This window comes from Oncorhynchus masou, chromosome 5 (genome assembly GCF_036934945.1).
Source record: "Oncorhynchus masou masou isolate Uvic2021 chromosome 5, UVic_Omas_1.1, whole genome shotgun sequence".
In the NCBI taxonomy this organism is placed as follows: domain Eukaryota; kingdom Metazoa; phylum Chordata; class Actinopteri; order Salmoniformes; family Salmonidae; genus Oncorhynchus; species Oncorhynchus masou.
In genome coordinates, this window is record NC_088216.1 from 34,241,706 (window position 1) to 34,262,560 (window position 20,855).

The 20,855-nt window shown below is 47.5% G+C and overlaps 4 protein-coding genes and 2 pseudogenes across 4 annotated transcripts; all 6 read right to left on the reverse strand.

The window, feature by feature from the left end:
- Positions 1-2,463: 2,463 nt before the first annotated feature.
- Positions 2,464-4,004, reverse strand: LOC135539500 (histone H2B-like; annotated as a pseudogene).
- Positions 4,005-4,541: 537 nt separating this feature from the next.
- On the reverse strand, positions 4,542-15,642 carry LOC135528939 (uncharacterized). The gene is made up of 4 exons (XM_064957932.1): positions 14,865-15,642; positions 12,586-12,667; positions 10,081-10,493; positions 4,542-4,944 (listed from the first exon to the last, which is right to left on the reverse strand). Exons 1-4 carry the CDS (start codon positions 15,169-15,171, stop codon positions 4,619-4,621), a joined length of 1,128 nt encoding a protein of 375 aa, XP_064814004.1. The 5' UTR covers positions 15,172-15,642; the 3' UTR covers positions 4,542-4,618.
- Positions 10,616-11,270, reverse strand: LOC135539497 (histone H2A-like). Its single transcript, XM_064965411.1, is given in 2 exon segments — positions 10,616-11,019; positions 11,022-11,270. Coding segments are annotated over 2 exon segments (384 nt in total). The 5' UTR covers positions 11,269-11,270; the 3' UTR covers positions 10,616-10,882.
- LOC135539492 (histone H1) lies at positions 11,915-12,669 on the reverse strand. The gene has a single exon (XM_064965406.1). The coding sequence runs from the start codon at positions 12,536-12,538 to the stop codon at positions 11,915-11,917; it is 624 nt and encodes a 207-aa protein (XP_064821478.1). The 5' UTR covers positions 12,539-12,669.
- LOC135539503 (histone H2B-like) lies at positions 13,299-14,861 on the reverse strand. Its single transcript, XM_064965415.1, has one exon. The coding sequence runs from the start codon at positions 14,183-14,185 to the stop codon at positions 13,814-13,816; it is 372 nt and encodes a 123-aa protein (XP_064821487.1). The 5' UTR covers positions 14,186-14,861; the 3' UTR covers positions 13,299-13,813.
- Positions 15,643-17,015: 1,373 nt separating the features above from the next.
- LOC135539495 (histone H3-like) lies at positions 17,016-20,848 on the reverse strand (annotated as a pseudogene).
- Between the last annotated feature and the right edge of the window lie 7 nt (positions 20,849-20,855).

The window sequence follows — 20,855 nt, forward strand, 5'->3', positions numbered from 1 at the left end:
CACGATAACATGGTGGCAACATAATGTGTGTGGCTATTAGTTAAAATGGCATCCTTTCACCGTCATGGAATCCTAAACCCTTACAATGGGTAATGAAGAAATATTTTCTGTATGGCGTTGGAAGGTGTACGATTGCCAGACCCACCAACAGGCAATAGAGGAGGCTTGTGTAGATATTGATTAGGTGTAATGCCAGGGCTGGATATGACACTTCAGGTGATATTTTCCACGCTGCCTCGCTCAAGACATCGCATGTGATGTGATGAAGTCTACTTGTCGGACTGACAAAGGTGGCGAGATGTATGAAAAGATATGTAACTTATTCTTTTGATAGCACAAATGTTTTGGTTTTGTCCTATTGCAGTTGTTGTTTTAGGATAGTTAGAACACTGGGGAAATTATTGGTATTGAGTGTGTTATGTTTGGAATATACATCCATAATTTACACATTTTGATACCTGTGTTTATTTCAGTTTGCAACATGTATTGCAAAAATTCCTTTCAAACTGCTATGCCCTGCAAACAGGAAAAACCTGTGTTTGTAATGTATATGATCAGTGCGTAGGTGGTGCTTTGTGTGCTGATTCAAATGATGGTTTGTGTTTACTGTATGGATGCAAAAACACTTTTTTGTGAAGAGGTTGAAGAGTTTAGCAAGAATGGATTGTTTTAGCAAGAGATGTATAATGTTTTGGTTGTTAGTGTGTGGAGATGAAAAAAGAAATAGCCTATAGTTTCAAAGATTGTGCCTGAGCAAGCCAGAAAAGAAATGGCAATATACTGTTTAGCAAGAGTGATGAGGATGCTTAATATGCAAGCACTTGTGGTTCCGTTTAAGTGAATATTGCCCTAGATATTAATGCGCTGCAGTTAACTTACATCATAAATCTTGGTCAAGCATTCAGGTGTAAGTGAAACTGCAAAGTCAATTTATTTGGTGGGAAGAAGTATATTAATTCCAATGTATAGCTCTAATCAACTACAAACACGGGTAATCAGCTCATAGTGAAGTTGACAGACTGTAAACGTTAATCTTTATATCAGTGTCGGAAGGGCAAGTTATGTTAAAATGTGTATCAATGTAATTGGAAGTATAGATTTGTTTATGTAATATACTTTTGCAACTACAATATGATTGATATTGACTGCATTAATGTGTCATTTATCCTTCATGTAGTATCTTGACACTATCACGTGACTGATTTTTGGGTAACACTCCACTTGCTACACCAAAGCCTACTGTGAACCTCTTGTACCCACATATCAATTGTTAGACAGTTTGAAGACTGTTAAAGTGCCTTGTTGGCATGGTCAGTATTATGATCTATCATAAATTAGGCAACTGTGTTTTAAAGGCCATTATAGGCACAAGTTATAGTTCAGGCTACTTGAATACAAGCCATTGTCAAGCTTATATGAAGTAGTGAGTAAATAAAAATGATAAATACATGAAAGGTCACATTGGGCTCCTGCTATTTCAAAAGCCTATAACTTACCATACTGGGATAAAGTTACCCAGTGAAGTGTGCTGGTTGTTGAGAAGCCATTTATGAAGTGCACTTGTGAAGGTACGTCCAGGTCTTTCAGGCAAATGACTTGCAGGTGTTCACACCACTGTGTGTAGTTGTGTGAATAGATTAGAAATGGTAATCTGGTTGGGTGAAAAAGGATGCTATCAGGTCTTCACTGACTGGACTGTAAAAGTAAAGGCTAAATCTTAACTGAGCTTTCAAGCATGTGCTCTAGAGCTGTATTTACACAGACAGGGTAAAATGTCCCTCCACCCCACTAATTGGTATTGTTTTGAATTAGCTCAGGTGTGTATTAATGCCATATTGAGATGGTGGTGTCCTACATTAATGATGGGTTTGTTCCTAAAACTTGACAATGCTCTAAAATGTCACAGATTCATTAGAAGAAAATATGTAACTAATGTGCAGCTCCAAAATACTACTCTCATGAGTCATTGGGAAATAGACTTTCAACCAAAAGAGGCAACTGTTTCAGGGTGGCAGGTGTTCACCATGTGGAGGTAATGAATGTGAAATGGTAGGTTAATCATGCTTAGGAAATGTGTATATGTGATGGTGTGTAAAGAGAAAAGTATTCCATCAAATGTGAAAGGAAAGTAAATGTGTGTCAGCCTACTATTTCCTCGGGTAGGATGGGAAATATTCTATGAGTTTTATGGGGATGGTGAGAAGTAACGTAAGTTGGTATACATACGGTGGTTATTTGTCACGGGGAATTATCTCAAGTGATTGAAGGCGGATCAGGCTAAGGGTAGTAAACTCTTCCATCCTCGGGAGCTCCCTACTCTTGCTGTAAGCATTATAGAAAAGATAAAATAAATGGGGTATTGTTTTCTCAATAATATTAGGTGGCATTGATCTGTAGCTTAGTAGTAGTGTAGAGTCAATAATATACTTTACGAAGCATCAAGGTATTCTCAAACAGACAAAGGGAGATGTAGCCATTTTATGTAGTATAATCAGACAGTACTACTTACAACAGCATATAGGGTTAGATGTTTAACCAGGCATTGGCAAAAGCGCTAGGACATGGGTGAAAAGTTAAACATTCAGTATGTAAATAGCAAAAAAAGCTAGGTTTTAAATGCCCCAACAAACAAAAAGTAAATAGTAAGAAAAAATGTCAGGGGTATGAAATGGTTAACCCAAGAGGTTGGGAGGCAACAGAATGTGTAGCTCTACTTGATAATTAATTACAGCCACCTGTTGTGTCACACCTAAATGATTCCATGATTAGAGAGGGATAATGAGCAAATGCAGGTGAAACGGGTTAGTGCTCCAGAGGTGAGTTACAGGGGTATTGGGAAGGAGTTAGTGAAATGGTGAACAAATCCATGGGAGACATACGTGTTGAAAAAGGGAAATACATAATTCCAATGCCAAGAAGAATATGTAGTCGAATAGAGGTGTCTTCGGTGGATGGTGTAGTTCAGAAGTGGTTCCATCTGTAGAAGAAGTCATGACCGGGTGATAATAAGTCATATGCATAGAGGAGTTAGAAAAGCGGCACGTACTTTGGCGTGTCATCCAGATGAGGTGAGGGCCAAAGTAGTTGGGCTTGTGCCCTTCTCGCAGTCCTTCCTCGCTTGACTCCGCAGCGTGACTCGTGCCGGTCTTTGTGTCTGTCTGTGGGTCTTGGTGTCTGGCTGTGCGGCCGGCGCTATGGAGGCTGGCGCCCCATGTGCTTGTTGGCCCTGATATAGGCCGAGAGAGAGAGAGAGAGAGAGACAGAGAGGCTCTTCTTCTCCTCCTCCCTCTTGTACAGGTGGAACGGCTCGTTTCAATCGGTGACGTCACTTGCTCTGACACCGTTCTTCATGTGTCCAGTCAGTGGAATCCCACTCACTGTGTTCTACTGGCATGCACACATTCCTACCCTGTTCATGTCAGCATCATTAATCCCCCCCCCCCCCCGCAATTGGACACAACCCTCTTTGACATGTCCTCCACACACACACACACGTGGATTTGCTTCTTTCACTGACAGGGTGGGTGGCTCTTAAAAGAGCCTTTGGGTTACTACAGCACTCCAAATGCGCTGTTTACTTGGAGCTGGTGTACTTGGTCACGGCCTTGGTGCCCTCGGACACTGCGTGCTTGGCCAGCTCCCCGGGAGCAGCAGCCGCACTGCGGTCTGGATCTCCCTGGAGGTGATGGTGGAACGCTTGTTGTAGTGGGCCAGGCGAGACGACTCTCCGGCGATACGCTCGAAGATGTCGTTCACGAACGAGTTCATGATTCCCATGGCCTTGGAGGAGATGCCGGTATCGGGGTGGACCTGCTTCAGGACTTTGTACACGTAAATGGCGTAGCTCTCCTTCCTAGACTTTCGGCGCTTCTTGCCGCCTTTCCCTGCGGTCTTGGTGACGGCTTTCTTGGAGCCCTTCTTGGGCGCGGACTTTGCTGGCTCGGGCATGATGCTGATGTCTCGTTGCTTCTCACAAACGAATGAGGGGGTGGAGAGCCCTTTCCCTCTTATGAAGACGACGCGCTAATTCGCCGGCCGTGGACACACCCCTGCTTTCTCATAGGCGCCCCTGCCATTTGCCCAGTGGAGCTGAGCGCGCATAAGAGCCTTCCACTCAGAGGCTTGCTTCCCTAACAAAGACCTGTCCCCCTTATCCCATAGCCTATGCTCTGTCACTGGTGGGGAATGGTGTGTTTCAAAAAAAGTCCTACAATGGCCAGACGTGAGACTTGGTGGGGATTTCCCAGCCCTGGTGCCTTTATTTCGGGTGTCTCGTAATCCGACTGTACGCAAAAGCCTGCACTGAACATTAGTGTCCTGTCCGCTCAGAGTGGCTCGTGGTTTAATACGACTGTACGCAAAGCCTGCACTGAACATAGCGTCCTATCATTTAACACTCCCTCCCCGTCCACGCAGAGTGGCTCGTGGTTTAATACGACTGTACGCCAAGCCTGCACTGAACATAGCGTCCTATCATTCAACACTCCCTCCCCGTCCACTCAAGAGTGGCTCATGGTTCCCTCGACAATGGATTTGGCCCTTTTGAAGCGGATGTGGGTGGCTCTTAAAAGAGCCTTTGGGTTCAAGTCGGGATGTTGACGTTCCGAGAAGGGTGCGTTTAACCGCCGAAACCGTACAGGGTGCGTCCCTGGCGTTTCAGAGCGTAGACCACGTCCATGGCCGTAACGGTCTTTCTCTTGGCGTGCTCGGTGTAGGTGACGGCGTCACGGATCACGTTCTCGAGGAACACCTTCAGGACACCGCGGGTCTCCTCGTAGATCAGGCCGGAGATACGCTTCACGCCGCCACGGCGAGCCAGACGGCGAATGGCGGGCTTGGTGATTCCCTGGATGTTATCGCGGAGAACCTTACGGTGACGCTTGGCGCCTCCTTTTCCGAGTCCCTTGCCGCCTTTACCTCTTCCAGACATCGTGTGTTCGCTAGCTGAGTTCAAGTGAATTAATGACGTAATTTTCTGTGCTTGGTGCTCTTATTATCTGCGTTTGGTGGACCTGATTGAAGCCAGTGGCACAGAAAGCGCGCGCTTTTGCCTGGCCTCTGCTGCAAAGGGGAGGGCGTTCGTTCTAGGGAACTATGGAGGAAGAAGAAATGAAAGCTACTTACGTGCGTGGGAAACACACTCAAATACTGGGCTATGTTGAACACGAGGCCCGACTGTGACAACTGGGGGATCCACTACTAACCTGTGTCCCACTCTTCACATTGATTGGTGTTGTTCTTGTTGTTGTTGCACCTGATTCAACTCTTTCAATCAGCTGTGCCTCTCCAGGGCTACAACAAAAATGGCTACTCTACTCCTGCCTGGAGTTGGGAAACACTGAACTAGTAGGATTCAACCCGCTGCGGTTGCCAGTCACACCTAATAGAGATAGGCGTTAAAACCTCAGATAGTGTCACAAGTACAAAGGAGAAACGAAGTGGAACGTACGGGAAACAAATACGCAAGGAATGCCACAAATCCTAAGGGGTCCGTAATGTCACCTCAGTAGTCATGTAGCTCTTGAAGGCCATTTAATAACATCATTCTTCTTTTTCTTCCCTAGACAGGATCCAGGTGGCCATGGGAAGGGTGGCGATACCTCTGCAAGCTGAAACGCAGTAAAACATTCCTCAGACACCCACCCACCCACCCAACACACACACACACACACACACAATAAAGGGATCGTTTCCCTATGCGTACAGAGGTGATAGGGATCTGCAAATATTGTATGGTACTTTTTTCTAAAACCAATAACACAGCCTTATATTATGCAAATAGTGGTATGAGGTGGATCCTTTATAGGCCAGATAGCCTCAGATGTTGCATCGAATGATCTCAACAGGTCATTTCAAAGGGGCCAAATGAGGCCCAAGGGCACATACTGGCGATTGATCAATCGGTGCAGTTGATTCACATCTCAGGTGAACTATGGAGGAAGAAGAAATGAAAGCTACTTACGTGCGTGGGAAACACACTCAAATACTGAGCTATGTTGAACACAAGGCCCAACTGTGACACTGGGGGATCCACTACTAACCTGTGTCCCACTCTTCACATTCATCTTACAACTTATTGTTGCCATAATTGTCTCTTACCTGTACTTAGTGGCTGCCGGCCCTCGGTCATAGCAAGTTAGAAGAAATAGGTTAAGGTTACGAAAAGGCTTAGGCTTACCCCAAATGTCACGTCCGTTCGTAGCTGTACTCCGTGTAGGCACAACAAGTCATCACACAGAGAGCACACTTGAAGCGCAACTGCACTGCCTGGAAGGGTGCAACCGACTGAATTGGAATCCCTCAAACAGCACGCTAACTACATTCCGCTTTATGATGTCACAGTCGGCCCCTCGGAACACTGGTCCTCAACAATGTCAAACACCTTGGATACCCAAGCCAAACATTCTCTAATCACTCGCATTCACAAATCAACCAGGGAGAAGAAGGCTGCCAGGAATTGAATGCTGAAAAGCTAACCTTCTTCACAGAGCAACATCATAGGACTTGGAGTTTGTGTTCAACAGCAGGTTAGACTCTGTCACTTGTTCCCTTCAACTGTTTGTGTTCCTCTACAGGCTACAGGGCAGATACTTCACATGCAGAGTACAACAACAAATAACAGAGGGCCTGTTACCACACCCTATAGCCTAGGATTTGAACTTGGACCACAATGACATTGGAGGTAATGAGCCTGCAGCATAAATGACAGCTCCCTAACGGGGACATAAAGTGGAAATGGAAGTGCGACACTTAGAGGAAAAGTCCTAATCAAATAGGCACATTTTTTATTCATTTTTAATTTCACCTTTATTTAACCAGGTAGGCAAGTTGAGAACAAGTTCTCATTTACAATTGCGACCTGGCAAAGATAAAGCAAAGCAGTTCGACACATACGACGACACAGACTTACACATGGAGTAAAACAAACATACAGTCAATAATACAGTATAAACAAGTCTATATACGATGTGAGCAAATGAGGTGAGATAGGGGAGGTAAAGGCAAAAAAAAGGCCATGGTGGCAAAGTAAATACAATATAGCAAGTAAAACACTGGAATGGTACATTTGCAATGGAAGAAATGTGCAAAGTACAAATACAAATAATGGGGTGCAAGGGAGCAAAATAAATTAATTATTTAAATACAGTAGGGAAAGAGGTAGTTGTTTGGCCTAAATTATAGGTGGCCTATGTACAGGTGCAGTAATCTGTGAGCTGCTCTGACAGTTGCTGCTTAAAGCTAGTGAGGGAGATAAGTGTTTCCAGTTTCAGAGATTTTTGTAGTTCCTTCCAGTCATTGGCAGCAGACAACTGGAAGGAGAGACGGCCAAAGAAAGATTTGCTTTTGGGGGTGACTAGAGAGATATACATAACCCTGTTTAGCAGATGTCGGGAAATGCTTGTGTTACCAGCTCCAACAGCACAGTCAAGTCTAACAAGTAAGATATAACCATGTTCCAACATTCCACACAATACACCCAAATGGAATTGGAATACATCAATATATTGACGATCAATGTCAGACCGTCCGTAGACTAACATACCTTACAATACAATACTTTATATATCCACATGACATGAGCTATGCAAACGACCTCCACGTTAGGAATGTGCCCAGTGATATCTAACAAAAACACACACCTCCGTGGAACCCACATGGCAAGACAGGAAGGAAGACGTGCAGAAGTGCTCATGAAGAGGACACGAAGAACACCGGAATCATCTCCAATCAAGTGAACAATGTCAAAGGAATAGGTCAAGACATATTATAGATAGGGAGGCATTTCACCGCCACCCGCTGGACCACAAGTCATTTTGCCAACACTGGCTCATCATTCAAGCCACATAGGGAGGGATCTTAACACCACCTGCTGGATCAGAAGTGCCACTCACAATGGCCACACAGAGCATTTCTCCCTCAACCTGATGCAATTGTCACAACAAGTATGTGGTCAAAATCAAACAATATTTACAACAGATCATCAAATAGGCAAACACATGCTCATGGAGAGTATCTCAAATTATACAGTTACTTTGTCACAAAACCTAATCTGTCATTCATCTACAAATACATGCTCTTCTAAAGCCACAATGTAATGTTCACATGGTAGATTTCATTTCTTACAATCTATGTCACTATTACTTCATTTCACTGCTCTTAAATCATATTCATTTAACCCTTTTGTTCACCTGCTGATTTTCTGCTGGTTTGTCTCTTGCAGATTTGGACATCATGTGAATGTATGTTTCTCAAGTATCAAAAGAGGGTAAGTTACATTCACCTACTTTATGAACAACGGAATGCTACTTTTCTCTCTAGCCTAATGCACTCTTTATCTGTAAGCTCCCCTACTGGTGTAGCCTATACAACTGTATCTCGACGATCACATTTTACACCAATGCACCCCGAGAATCGGTTGGTGAGGGGTGTACTGAACTGTGCCTATAGCATGTCAAGAATCCCTCCAACGGGAAATAGGCTTTGGCAAATGGCCAGGGGCGCTGTCCTTTTCAGCACCACGGAGCTCCGCTATTACCTGTCTCATGAGTGAAGATGCAACAGCAGACAATTCCTGCTCTTTGGTCCTGCAATGACACACTTTAGCCGTGTCATTGCTGCATTTAGGGCCTTTACTTTGTCTTATCATTTGGTCAAGGGGTTTCGATTCATCAGCAAATATTCTGGTAAAAATCAACTAAATCCCACATCAGAAGTCGACTTCAAATCACGCCAAAGACACACGACTCTACTCAACGGGAGTCAGTACTATCAAATATTCTGCACTGTGAAGATGTCATGTGCTGAGCCATTTAGTTCCTTATGAAGCCTATTTACGAAGCCAATGCAGCAATCACCACGTACCTGCCTGCATTGGTGATTGCTATTCTGTAATTGGTCAACTACTAATAGGGCTATCATCACGGCTGCTCGTGTCCTGTTTCGTAACAGCTCTTTTGCAAGCCCTTGATGATTACATCTATCGATTCCTGCTGTCCTGATACCTTTTCTATGAAGGGATCTCGGATCTAGTCGAAAGGACTAACAATGGGTATGTCATTGGAATATTCAATCGCACACTGAATTCATCCCACTAAATTGATTCCTTTCATTTCTCCATTTATTCCACCATATCGAAACAACTTACCTATGCACTCACACAAACTAATTTGGTGGCCTACCACATTTCCTGTCCCTTCAACCAAAACCTTGGTACCACTTTTTTTCGACCACCTTTCACTTGCGCTGGACAGAGATATATCAATTTACTTTCAATAGCTTAGTCAGTCGCATGAATTATGGGGTGCACGCAGCTAACGTTGTAATGATCGGATCAAAACAGGGATTTTTTGGCACATCGAGGAATGTCACATGGCCCAGAAATTATTGAATGGACATTTTCACAAAGGAAAAGACATACTCTAGCATGTTACATTCCAAGAGCAATTGGATTCGAAAAAACACAACGTGCCCCACTTGGGGACCCGAGGACCGAGTTTGGGAAACGGCCTCATCATCAAATACCAATAGGGAGCCACTATGACGTGCCAGTACCCGCGTTTAACCACTAGATGGCCTCCGTGCTCCACGGGAAAATTTTCCCCTCTCAGCAGCGGCACTGCAACATGGGACTTTCAAAGTCAGTTGTTCTTAGCTACATAGTGACAATTTTGCCCACTTTTTGCCCTATATCATTACTATCACTCATTACTGCTACTCTATTTTCCCCTCTTCTACTCTAGGCATACATCTAATTACATATAAGAAAGAGAGCGTTATTGAAACGAATCAACTCTGATTTACAATCACGGCCGGTGGTGATACAGCCTGGAATCGAACCACGGTCTGTAGGGACTCGAGAGCAGGGAACGCGACGTGTTCGTCTACAACATACACGGTGGGAAAGGGGCGTGTACTAATGGAACAATTGTGCCTTTTTGACTGAAATATGGAGGTGGCTCTTAAAAGAGCCTTTGGGGGATTTTGGAGATCAGGTCATCGTTTATGCGCGCTCTCCGCGAATACGACGGGCCAGCTGGATGTCCTTGGGCATGATGGTCACCCTCTTGGCGTGGATGGCGCACAGGTTGGTGTCCTCGAACAGGCCGACCAGGTAAGCCTCGCTTGCCTCCTGCAGGGCCATCACTGCGGAACTCTGGAAGCGCAGGTCGGTCTTAAAGTCCTGGGCAATTTCTCGCACCAGGCGCTGGAAAGGCAGTTTGCGGATCAGCAGCTCAGTGGACTTCTGGTAACGACGGATCTCTCTAAGAGCCACGGTGCCGGGCCTGTAACGGTGAGGCTTCTTCACGCCGCCGGTGGCCGGGGCGCTCTTGCGCGCAGCCTTGGTGGCGAGCTGCTTCCTGGGTGCTTTGCCACCGGTGGATTTGCGAGCGGTTTGCTTGGTTCTGGCCATGGCGCTAGCTAGCTTCCTTCTTTCACAGTCGGAGTATAGCCTCCAAATGCCTATGTGAAGTTTATAAAGCCGGCAGCGGCGTCTGCTGATTGGTCACCATCTCCGCACCGTCCCGATTGGCCCGTTGCGGAGGCCTCCTCCGCCGCCCATTGGACGGGAGGCTCGGCCTCTCCGTGCCGCCCCAAAATGCAACCCCTCCCTCGCCGAGGCGCGCTTGGGTCTTTTGTTAGGGCAGCGAGCAACGTTACACTTTACGCGCAATATTTTGCCCTCTCATTCTAGCCTAGTAGTTGTTATTCTTCATTTAGGTCTCATGATACGGTGCCGTGTATATGTGTGTGTATCTAACAAACACGCCCAATAGTTGGCCAGGCACAGAAAGGACACTTTGCGCTTTTGCTGAGCTAGGTGGTTGGCTCTTAAAAGAGCCTTTGGGGGTTGAGTAGTCAAGTTGCAGCCGCACCAGCGATTTTACTTGGCTTTGACGGCTTTCTCAGTCTTCTTGGGGAGCAGCACTGCCTGGATGTTGGGCAGAACACCACCCTGAGCGATGGTCACGCCGCCAAGCAGTTTGTTCAGCTCCTCGTCGTTACGGACTGCCAGCTGCAGTGACGGGGGATGATACGAGTCTTCTTGTTGTCACGGGCAGCGTTTCCGGCCAACTCCAGGATCTCAGCGGTCAGGTACTCGAGCACTGCGGCCAGGTAGACTGGTGCGCCAGCGCCCACACGCTCGGCGTAGTTGCCTTTGCGCAGCAGCCTGTGCACACGGCCCACGGGGAACTGGAGCCCGGCACGGGATGAACGTGTCTTTGCCTTCGCCCTGGCCTTGCCTCCGGTTTTGCCTCGTCCGCTCATATTGGTAGCTTCAGTATGTCACAGAATGTCTGAATGAGCCGCTGGCCACCTCGAGAGCCTTACTTATACCTCGCCACAAGAGGCATCGATTGGCCACCGGACCGGTGTGGCCTTATCCAATTGGAGTGAGAGAGGGACAGACAGTCAGCCCTAAGCCCGCCCCCACCCGGCAGGCAGGCAGGCAGGCAGGCAGGCAGGCAGGCAGGCAGAGTGACAAGGGCTAGGCTACTCTGTTTCCCTCCGACTTTTGTTACTTTTTCGCGTTGGCGGGAGCGCCAAAGTGAGAACTCAAATCAATGAAACATGTATCAATCAATTCGAGAGTGGCTCATAATACAAATGGCTGCTGTCCAACCCACTATAGTATGTATTCTTATTATTATCATCAGGATCAATGTGACATGCGAATTCTAACACTACACAACAATGTTGACTGGTTAGGGTGCTGCACTCGAGTGACAAATGTTAAGCCATTTAGCCACTCGAAAATGTGATGCCTAAAACTCATTCATTTCATTTCTTAGATAGGTAGGTAGGACGTACATGGAATGACATGCGCTTTTATGGAAAGAGGTGGGTGGCTCTTAAAAGAGCCTTTTGTGGTAACAACATGTGTCGAGTAGAAAGAACACTGTTTGTAATAGCTTTACTTCTTCTTGGGGGCTGCCTTCTTGGCCTTGGCTGCCTTGGGCTTGGCGGCTTTGGGCTTCGCTGCCTTGGTAGCCTTCTTGGGGCTCTTGGCCGCTTTCTTCGCCGCTGCGGCGGGCTTCTTCACCTTCTTTGGGCTCTTGGCGGCCTTTTTGGGTGTAGCGGGCTTCTTGGCCTTCTTGGGGGACTTCTTTGCGGCCACGGCCTTCTTGGCTGCTACCTTCTTGGGCTTCTTGGCGGCGGCGGGCTTCTTGGCGGCCACCTTCTTAGCTTTGGGGGCTGCGGCTTTCTTGGCGGGCTTCTTTGCCTCGACGGCCTTCTTGTTGAGCTTGAAGGAGCCGGAGGCACCGGTGCCCTTGGTCTGGACCAGGGTGCCCTTGGTGACGAGGCTCTTGACGGCGATCTTGACACGGGAGTTGTTCTTCTCCACGTCGTAGCCGCCTGCCGCCAGAGACTTCTTGAGCGCGGCCAGGGACACGCCGCTCCTCTCCTTGGAGGCGGACACCGCCTTGACGATGAGCTCGCCTACGCTGGGTCCCGCTTTCTTGGGCTTGGCTGCTGCCTTCTTCTTGGGTGCCTTGGCCGGCGCGGCGGCGGCGGGTGCTGGTGCGACTTCTGCCATGTCTGTCGTTCGGTCCGGTAAACACACACACACACTTACAACACTACGGTAGTCTGGGAGTGAGGAGGAGTACTTTGCTGTAGACGCTGCTCTGCGCTATTGAAGCTCCACACGGTGCAGGGGGCTGGCCTTAAACGCGACATGAGAACCATGTAGACTCAAGCCACCCAGCTCGGCTTCTCCGGGCTGGCCAAATGCTCTTTCACTTGTGTTTTCTGGTCGCCAATATCGGGCCAAAAGTCACCGACGGAGCCGTGTTTTTGGCCCAAAAGCGAACGGCCCAGCGAGCAGACTTGTGTCCGTTCAGAATAAAGTCATGTGGGCTGCAGAAGCCCCGTGCATTTTGCTGCGACTCGCTCAAAACCTCACCGTTCGACTGTCGGGTGGAGCGGTGCGCACTGCTTTTCCTGTGCTATTTGTCACCTAAATGGGCTAAAAGTGCATCCGATTGCGAGCACCATTGATTGTGGAGTGAGCCGAGATGTCTGGCAAGGGAATCAAATGGTTCGGCGTCCCCTGATGTGGTCCTTGGTGTTTTAAAGGAGAGCTCTTTTGGGGACCTTAAAACACATGCACTTGTGAGGCCTGGCTGAGACTAGTTTCACGTTGTATTCGTCATGTGTCCAGGAGGCACAGGAAATAATACACTGTCCAACGACATGCTTGTGTGTGATGTTTTATTATTCCTTGAGTTGGATTTGTAGCCTGCTCTTTGTGCACAGTGTGTTTTTTCTTCTGCTCGGTAGTCTCTCTCTCTCTCTCTTTCAAAAGCGTGTCATCCAGATGAGGTGAGGGCCAAAGTAGTTGGGCTTGTGCCCTTCTCGCAGTCCTTCCTCGCTTGACTCCGCAGCGTGACTCGTGCCGGTCTTTGTGTCTGTCTGTGGGTCTTGGTGTCTGGCTGTGCGGCCGGCGCTATGGAGGCTGGCGCCCCATGTGCTTGTTGGCCCTGATATAGGCCGAGAGAGACAGAGAGGCTCTTCTTCTCCTCCTCCCTCTTGTACAGGTGGAACGGCTCGTTTCAATCGGTGACGTCACTTGCTCTGACACCGTTCTTCATGTGTCCAGTCAGTGGAATCCCACTCACTGTGTTCTACTGGCATGCACACATTCCTACCCTGTTCATGTCAGCATCATTAATCCCCCCCCCGCAATTGGACACAACCCTCTTTGACATGTCCTCCACACACACACACACATGGATTTGCTTCTTTCACTGACAGGGTGGGTGGCTCTTAAAAGAGCCTTTGGGTTACTACAGCACTCCAAATGCGCTGTTTACTTGGAGCTGGTGTACTTGGTCACGGCCTTGGTGCCCTCGGACACTGCGTGCTTGGCCAGCTCCCCGGGGGGCAGCAGCCGCACTGCGGTCTGGATCTCCCTGGAGGTGATGGTGGAACGCTTGTTGTAGTGGGCCAGGCGAGACGACTCTCCGGCGATACGCTCGAAGATGTCGTCACACGAGTTCATGATTCCCATGGCCTTGGAGGAGATGCCGGTATCGGGGTGGACCTGCTTCAGGACTTTGTACACGTAAATGGCGTAGCTCTCCTTCCTAGACTTTCGGCGCTTCTTGCCGCCTTTCCCTGCGGTCTTGGTGACGGCTTTCTTGGAGCCCTTCTTGGGCGCGGACTTTGCTGGCTCGGGCATGATGCTGATGTCTCGTTGCTTCTCACAAACGAATGAGGGGGTGGAGAGCCCTTTCCCTCTTATGAAGACGACGCTAAGCTAATTCGCCGGCCGTGGACACACCCCTGCTTTCTCATAGGCGCCCCTGCCATTTGCCCAGTGGAGCTGAGCGCGCATAAGAGCCTTCCACTCAGAGGCTTGCTTCCCTAACAAAGACCTGTCCCCCTTATCCCATAGCCTATGCTCTGTCACTGGTGGGGAATGGTGTGTTTCAAAAAAAGTCCTACAATGGCCAGACGTGAGACTTGGTGGGGATTTCCCAGCCCTGGTGCCTTTATTTCGGGTGTCTCGTAATCCGACTGTACGCAAAAGCCTGCACTGAACATTAGTGTCCTGTCCGCTCAGAGTGGCTCGTGGTTTAATACGACTGTACGCAAAGCCTGCACTGAACATAGCGTCCTATCATTTAACACTCCCTCCCCGTCCACGCAGAGTGGCTCGTGGTTTAATACGACTGTACGCCAAGCCTGCACTGAACATAGCGTCCTATCATTCAACACTCCCTCCCCGTCCACTCAAGAGTGGCTCATGGTTCCCTACGACAATGGATTTGGCCCTTTTGAAGCGGATGTGGGTGGCTCTTAAAAGAGCCTTTGGGTTCAAGTCGGGATGTTGACGTTCCGAGAAGGGTGCGTTTAACCGCCGAAACCGTACAGGGTGCGTCCCTGGCGTTTCAGAGCGTAGACCACGTCCATGGCCGTAACGGTCTTTCTCTTGGCGTGCTCGGTGTAGGTGACGGCGTCACGGATCACGTTCTCGAGGAACACCTTCAGGACACCGCGGGTCTCCTCGTAGATCAGGCCGGAGATACGCTTCACGCCGCCACGGCGAGCCAGACGGCGAATGGCGGGCTTGGTGATTCCCTGGATGTTATCGCGGAGAACCTTACGGTGACGCTTGGCGCCTCCTTTTCCGAGTCCCTTGCCGCCTTTACCTCTTCCAGACATCGTGTGTTCGCTAGCTGAGTTCAAGTGAATTAATGACGTAATTTTCTGTGCTTGGTGCTCTTATTATCTGCGTTTGGTGGACCTGATTGAAGCCAGTGGCACAGAAAGCGCGCGCTTTTGCCTGGCCTCTGCTGCAAAGGGGAGGGCGTTCGTTCTAGGGAACTATGGAGGAAGAAGAAATGAAAGCTACTTACGTGCGTGGGAAACACACTCAAATACTGGGCTATGTTGAACACGAGGCCCGACTGTGACAACTGGGGGATCCACTACTAACCTGTGTCCCACTCTTCACATTGATTGGTGTTGTTCTTGTTGTTGTTGCACCTGATTCAACTCTTTCAATCAGCTGTGCCTCTCCAGGGCTACAACAAAAATGGCTACTCTACTCCTGCCTGGAGTTGGGAAACACTGAACTAGTAGGATTCAACCCGCTGCGGTTGCCAGTCACACCTAATAGAGATAGGCGTTAAAACCTCAGATAGTGTCACAAGTACAAAGGAGAAACGAAGTGGAACGTACGGGAAACAAATACGCAAGGAATGCCACAAATCCTAAGGGGTCCGTAATGTCACCTCAGTAGTCATGTAGCTCTTGAAGGCCATTTAATAACATCATTCTTCTTTTTCTTCCCTAGACAGGATCCAGGTGGCCATGGGAAGGGTGGCGATACCTCTGCAAGCTGAAACGCAGTAAAACATTCCTCAGACACCCACCCACCCACCCAACACACACACACACACACACACAAAAAGGGATCGTTTCCCTATGCGTACAGAGGTGATAGGGATCTGCAAATATTGTATGGTACTTTTTTCTAAAACCAATAACACAGCCTTATATTATGCAAATAGTGGTATGAGGTGGATCCTTTATAGGCCAGATAGCCTCAGATGTTGCATCGAATGATCTCAACAGGTCATTTCAAAGGGGCCAAATGAGGCCCAAGGGCACATACTGGCGATTGATCAATCGGTGCAGTTGATTCACATCTCAGGTGAACTATGGAGGAAGAAGAAATGAAAGCTACTTACGTGCGTGGGAAACACACTCAAATACTGAGCTATGTTGAACACAAGGCCCAACTGTGACAACTGGGGGATCCACTACTAACCTGTGTCCCACTCTTCACATTCATCTTACAACTTATTGTTGCCATAATTGTCTCTTACCTGTACTTAGTGGCTGCCGGCCCTCGGTCATAGCAAGTTAGAAGAAATAGGTTAAGGTTACGAAAAGGCTTAGGCTTACCCCAAATGTCACGTCCGTTCGTAGCTGTACTCCGTGTAGGCACAACAAGTCATCACACAGAGAGCACACTTGAAGCGCAACTGCTGCACTGCCTGGAAGGGTGCAACCGACTGAATTGGAATCCCTCAAACAGCACGCTAACTACATTCCGCTTTATGATGTCACAGTCGGCCCCTCGGAACACTGGTCCTCAACAATGTCAAACACCTTGGATACCCAAGCCAAACATTCTCTAATCACTCGCATTCACAAATCAACCAGGGAGAAGAAGGCTGCCAGGAATTGAATGCTGAAAAGCTAACCTTCTTCACAGAGCAACATCATAGGACTTGGAGTTTGTGTTCAACAGCAGGTTAGACTCTGTCACTTGTTCCCTTCAACTGTTTGTGTTCCTCTACAGGCTACAGGGCAGATACTTCACATGCAGAGTACAACAACAAATAACAGAGGGCCTGTTACCACACCCTATAGCCTAGGATTTGAACTTGGACCACAATGACATTGGAGGTAATGAGCCTGCAGCATAAATGACAGCTCCCTAACGGGGACATAAAGTGGAAATGGAAGTGCGACACTTAGAGGAAAAAAAGTCCTAATCAAATAGGCACATTTTTTATTCATTTTTAATTTCACCTTTATTTAACCAGGTAGGCAAGTTGAGAACAAGTTCTCATTTACAATTGCGACCTGGCAAAGATAAAGCAAAGCAGTTCGACACATACGACGACACAGACTTACACATGGAGTAAAACAAACATACAGTCAATAATACAGTATAAACAAGTCTATATACGATGTGAGCAAATGAGGTGAGATAGGGGAGGTAAAGGCAAAAAAAAGGCCATGGTGGCAAAGTAAATACAATATAGCAAGTAAAACACTGGAATGGTACATTTGCAATGGAAGAAATGTGCAAAGTACAAATACAAATAATGGGGTGCAAGGGAGCAAAATAAATTAATTATTTAAATACAGTAGGGAAAGAGGTAGTTGTTTGGCCTAAATTATAGGTGGCCTATGTACAGGTGCAGTAATCTGTGAGCTGCTCTGACAGTTGCTGCTTAAAGCTAGTGAGGGAGATAAGTGTGTTCAGTTTCAGAGATTTTTGTAGTTCCTTCCAGTCATTGGCAGCAGACAACTGGAAGGAGAGACGGCCAAAGAAAGATTTGCTTTTGGGGGTGACTAGAGAGATATACATAACCCTGTTTAGCAGATGTCGGGAAATGCTTGTGTTACCAGCTCCAACAGCACAGTCAAGTCTAACAAGTAAGATATAACCATGTTCCAACATTCCACACAATACACCCAAATGGAATTGGAATACATCAATATATTGACGATCAATGTCAGACCGTCCGTAGACTAACATACCTTACAATACAATACTTTATATATCCACATGACATGAGCTATGCAAACGACCTCCACGTTAGGAATGTGCCCAGTGATATCTAACAAAAACACACACCTCCGTGGAACCCACATGGCAAGACAGGAAGGAAGACGTGCAGAAGTGCTCATGAAGAGGACACGAAGAACACCGGAATCATCTCCAATCAAGTGAACAATGTCAAAGGAATAGGTCAAGACATATAGATAGGGAGGCATTTCACCGCCACCCGCTGGACCACAAGTCATTTTGCCAACACTGGCTCATCATTCAAGCCACATAGGGAGGGATCTTAACACCACCTGCTGGATCAGAAGTGCCACTCACAATGGCCACACAGAGCATTTCTCCCTCAACCTGATGCAATTGTCACAACAAGTATGTGGTCAAAATCAAACAATATTTACAACAGATCATCAAATAGGCAAACACATGCTCATGGAGAGTATCTCAAATTATACAGTTACTTTGTCACAAAACCTAATCTGTCATTCATCTACAAATACATGCTCTTCTAAAGCCACAATGTAATGTTCACATGGTAGATTTCATTTCTTACAATCTATGTCACTATTACTTCATTTCACTGCTCTTAAATCATATTCATTTAACCCTTTTGTTCACCTGCTGATTTTCTGCTGGTTTGTCTCTTGCAGATTTGGACATCATGTGAATGTATGTTTCTCAAGTATCAAAAGAGGGTAAGTTACATTCACCTACTTTATGAACAACGGAATGCTACTTTTCTCTCTAGCCTAATGCACTCTTTATCTGTAAGCTCCCCTACTGGTGTAGCCTATACAACTGTATCTCGACGATCACATTTTACACCAATGCACCCCGAGAATCGGTTGGTGAGGGGTGTACTGAACTGTGCCTATAGCATGTCAAGAATCCCTCCAACGGGAAATAGGCTTTGGCAAATGGCCAGGGGCGCTGTCCTTTTCAGCACCACGGAGCTCCGCTATTACCTGTCTCATGAGTGAAGATGCAACAGCAGACAATTCCTGCTCTTTGGTCCTGCAATGACACACTTTAGCCGTGTCATTGCTGCATTTAGGGCCTTTACTTTGTCTTATCATTTGGTCAAGGGGTTTCGATTCATCAGCAAATATTCTGGTAAAAATCAACTAAATCCCACATCAGAAGTCGACTTCAAATCACGCCAAAGACACACGACTCTACTCAACGGGAGTCAGTACTATCAAATATTCTGCACTGTGAAGATGTCATGTGCTGAGCCATTTAGTTCCTTATGAAGCCTATTTACGAAGCCAATGCAGCAATCACCACGTACCTGCCTGCATTGGTGATTGCTATTCTGTAATTGGTCAACTACTAATAGGGCTATCATCACGGCTGCTCGTGTCCTGTTTCGTAACAGCTCTTTTGCAAGCCCTTGATGATTACATCTATCGATTCCTGCTGTCCTGATACCTTTTCTATGAAGGGATCTCGGATCTAGTCGAAAGGACTAACAATGGGTATGTCATTGGAATATTCAATCGCACACTGAATTCATCCCACTAGATTGATTCCTTTCATTTCTCCATTTATTCCACCATATCGAAACAACTTACCTATGCACTCACACAAACTAATTTGGTGGCCTACCACATTTCCTGTCCCTTCAACCAAAACCTTGGTAACACTTTTTTTCGACCACCTTTCACTTGCGCTGGACAGAGATATATCAATTTACTTTCAATAGCTTAGTCAGTCGCATGAATTATGGGGTGCACGCAGCTAACGTTGTAATGATCGGATCAAAACAGGGATTTTTTGGCACATCGAGGAATGTCACATGGCCCAGAAATTATTGAATGGACATTTTCACAAAGGAAAAGACATACTCTAGCATGTTACATTCCAAGAGCAATTGGATTCGAAAAAACACAACGTGCCCCACTTGGGGACCCGAGGACCGAGTTTGGGAAACGCTGGCCTCAAGATCAAATACCAATAGGGAGCCACTATGACGTGCCAGTACCCGCGTTTAACCACTAGATGGCCTCCGTGCTCCACGGGAAAATTTTCCCCTCTCAGCAGCGGCACTGCAACATGGGACTTTCAAAGTCAGTTGTTCTTAGCTACATAGTGACAATTTTGCCCACTTTTTGCCCTATATCATTACTATCACTCATTACTGCTACTCTATTTTCCCCTCTTCTACTCTAGGCATACATCTAATTACATATAAGAAAGAGAGCGTTATTGAAACGAATCAACTCTGATTTACAATCACGGCCGGTGGTGATACAGCCTGGAATCGAACCACGGTCTGTAGGGACTCGAGAGCAGGGAACGCGACGTGTTCGTCTACAACATACACGGTGGGAAAGGGGCGTGTACTAATGGAACAATTGTGCCTTTTTGACTGAAATATGGAGGTGGCTCTTAAAAGAGCCTTTGGGGGATTTTGGAGATCAGGTCATCGTTTATGCGCGCTCTCCGCGAATACGACGGGCCAGCTGGATGTCCTTGGGCATGATGGTCACCCTCTTGGCGTGGATGGCGCACAGGTTGGTGTCCTCGAACAGGCCGACCAGGTAAGCCTCGCTTGCCTCCTGCAGGGCCATCACTGCGGAACTCTGGAAGCGCAGGTCGGTCTTAAAGTCCTGGGCAATTTCTCGCACCAGGCGCTGGAAAGGCAGTTTGCGGATCAGCAGCTCAGTGGACTTCTGGTAACGACGGATCTCTCTAAGAGCCACGGTGCCGGGCCTGTAACGGTGAGGCTTCTTCACGCCGCCGGTGGCCGGGCGCTCTTGCGCGCAGCCTTGGTGGCGAGCTGCTTCCTGGGTGCTTTGCCACCGGTGGATTTGCGAGCGGTTTGCTTGGTTCTGGCCATGGCGCTAGCTAGCTTCCTTCTTTCACAGTCGGAGTATAGCCTCCAAATGCCTATGTGAAGTTTATAAAGCCGGCAGCGGCGTCTGCTGATTGGTCACCATCTCCGCACCGTCCCGATTGGCCCGTTGCGGAGGCCTCCTCCGCCGCCCATTGGACGGGAGGCTCGGCCTCTCCGTGCCGCCCCAAAATGCAACCCCTC

Coding starts and splice junctions, on each gene's coding strand:
- LOC135528939 (XM_064957932.1), bottom strand. CDS start 15,171: ATGTCTGGAAGAGGTAAAGGCGGCAAGGGACTCGGAAAAGGAGGCGCC. Junction 10,494..12,585: donor CTCCTCACTCCCAGACTACC/GTAGTGTTGTAA, acceptor ACCAATCAGCAG/ACGCCGCTGCCGGCTTTATA. Junction 4,945..10,080: donor GTTCGAGGACACCAACCTGT/GCGCCATCCACG, acceptor ACTTGAACTCAG/CTAGCGAACACACGATGTCT.
- LOC135539503 (XM_064965415.1), bottom strand. CDS start 14,185: ATGCCCGAGCCAGCAAAGTCCGCGCCCAAGAAGGGCTCCAAGAAAGCC.
- LOC135539492 (XM_064965406.1), bottom strand. CDS start 12,538: ATGGCAGAAGTCGCACCAGCACCCGCCGCCGCCGCGCCGGCCAAGGCA.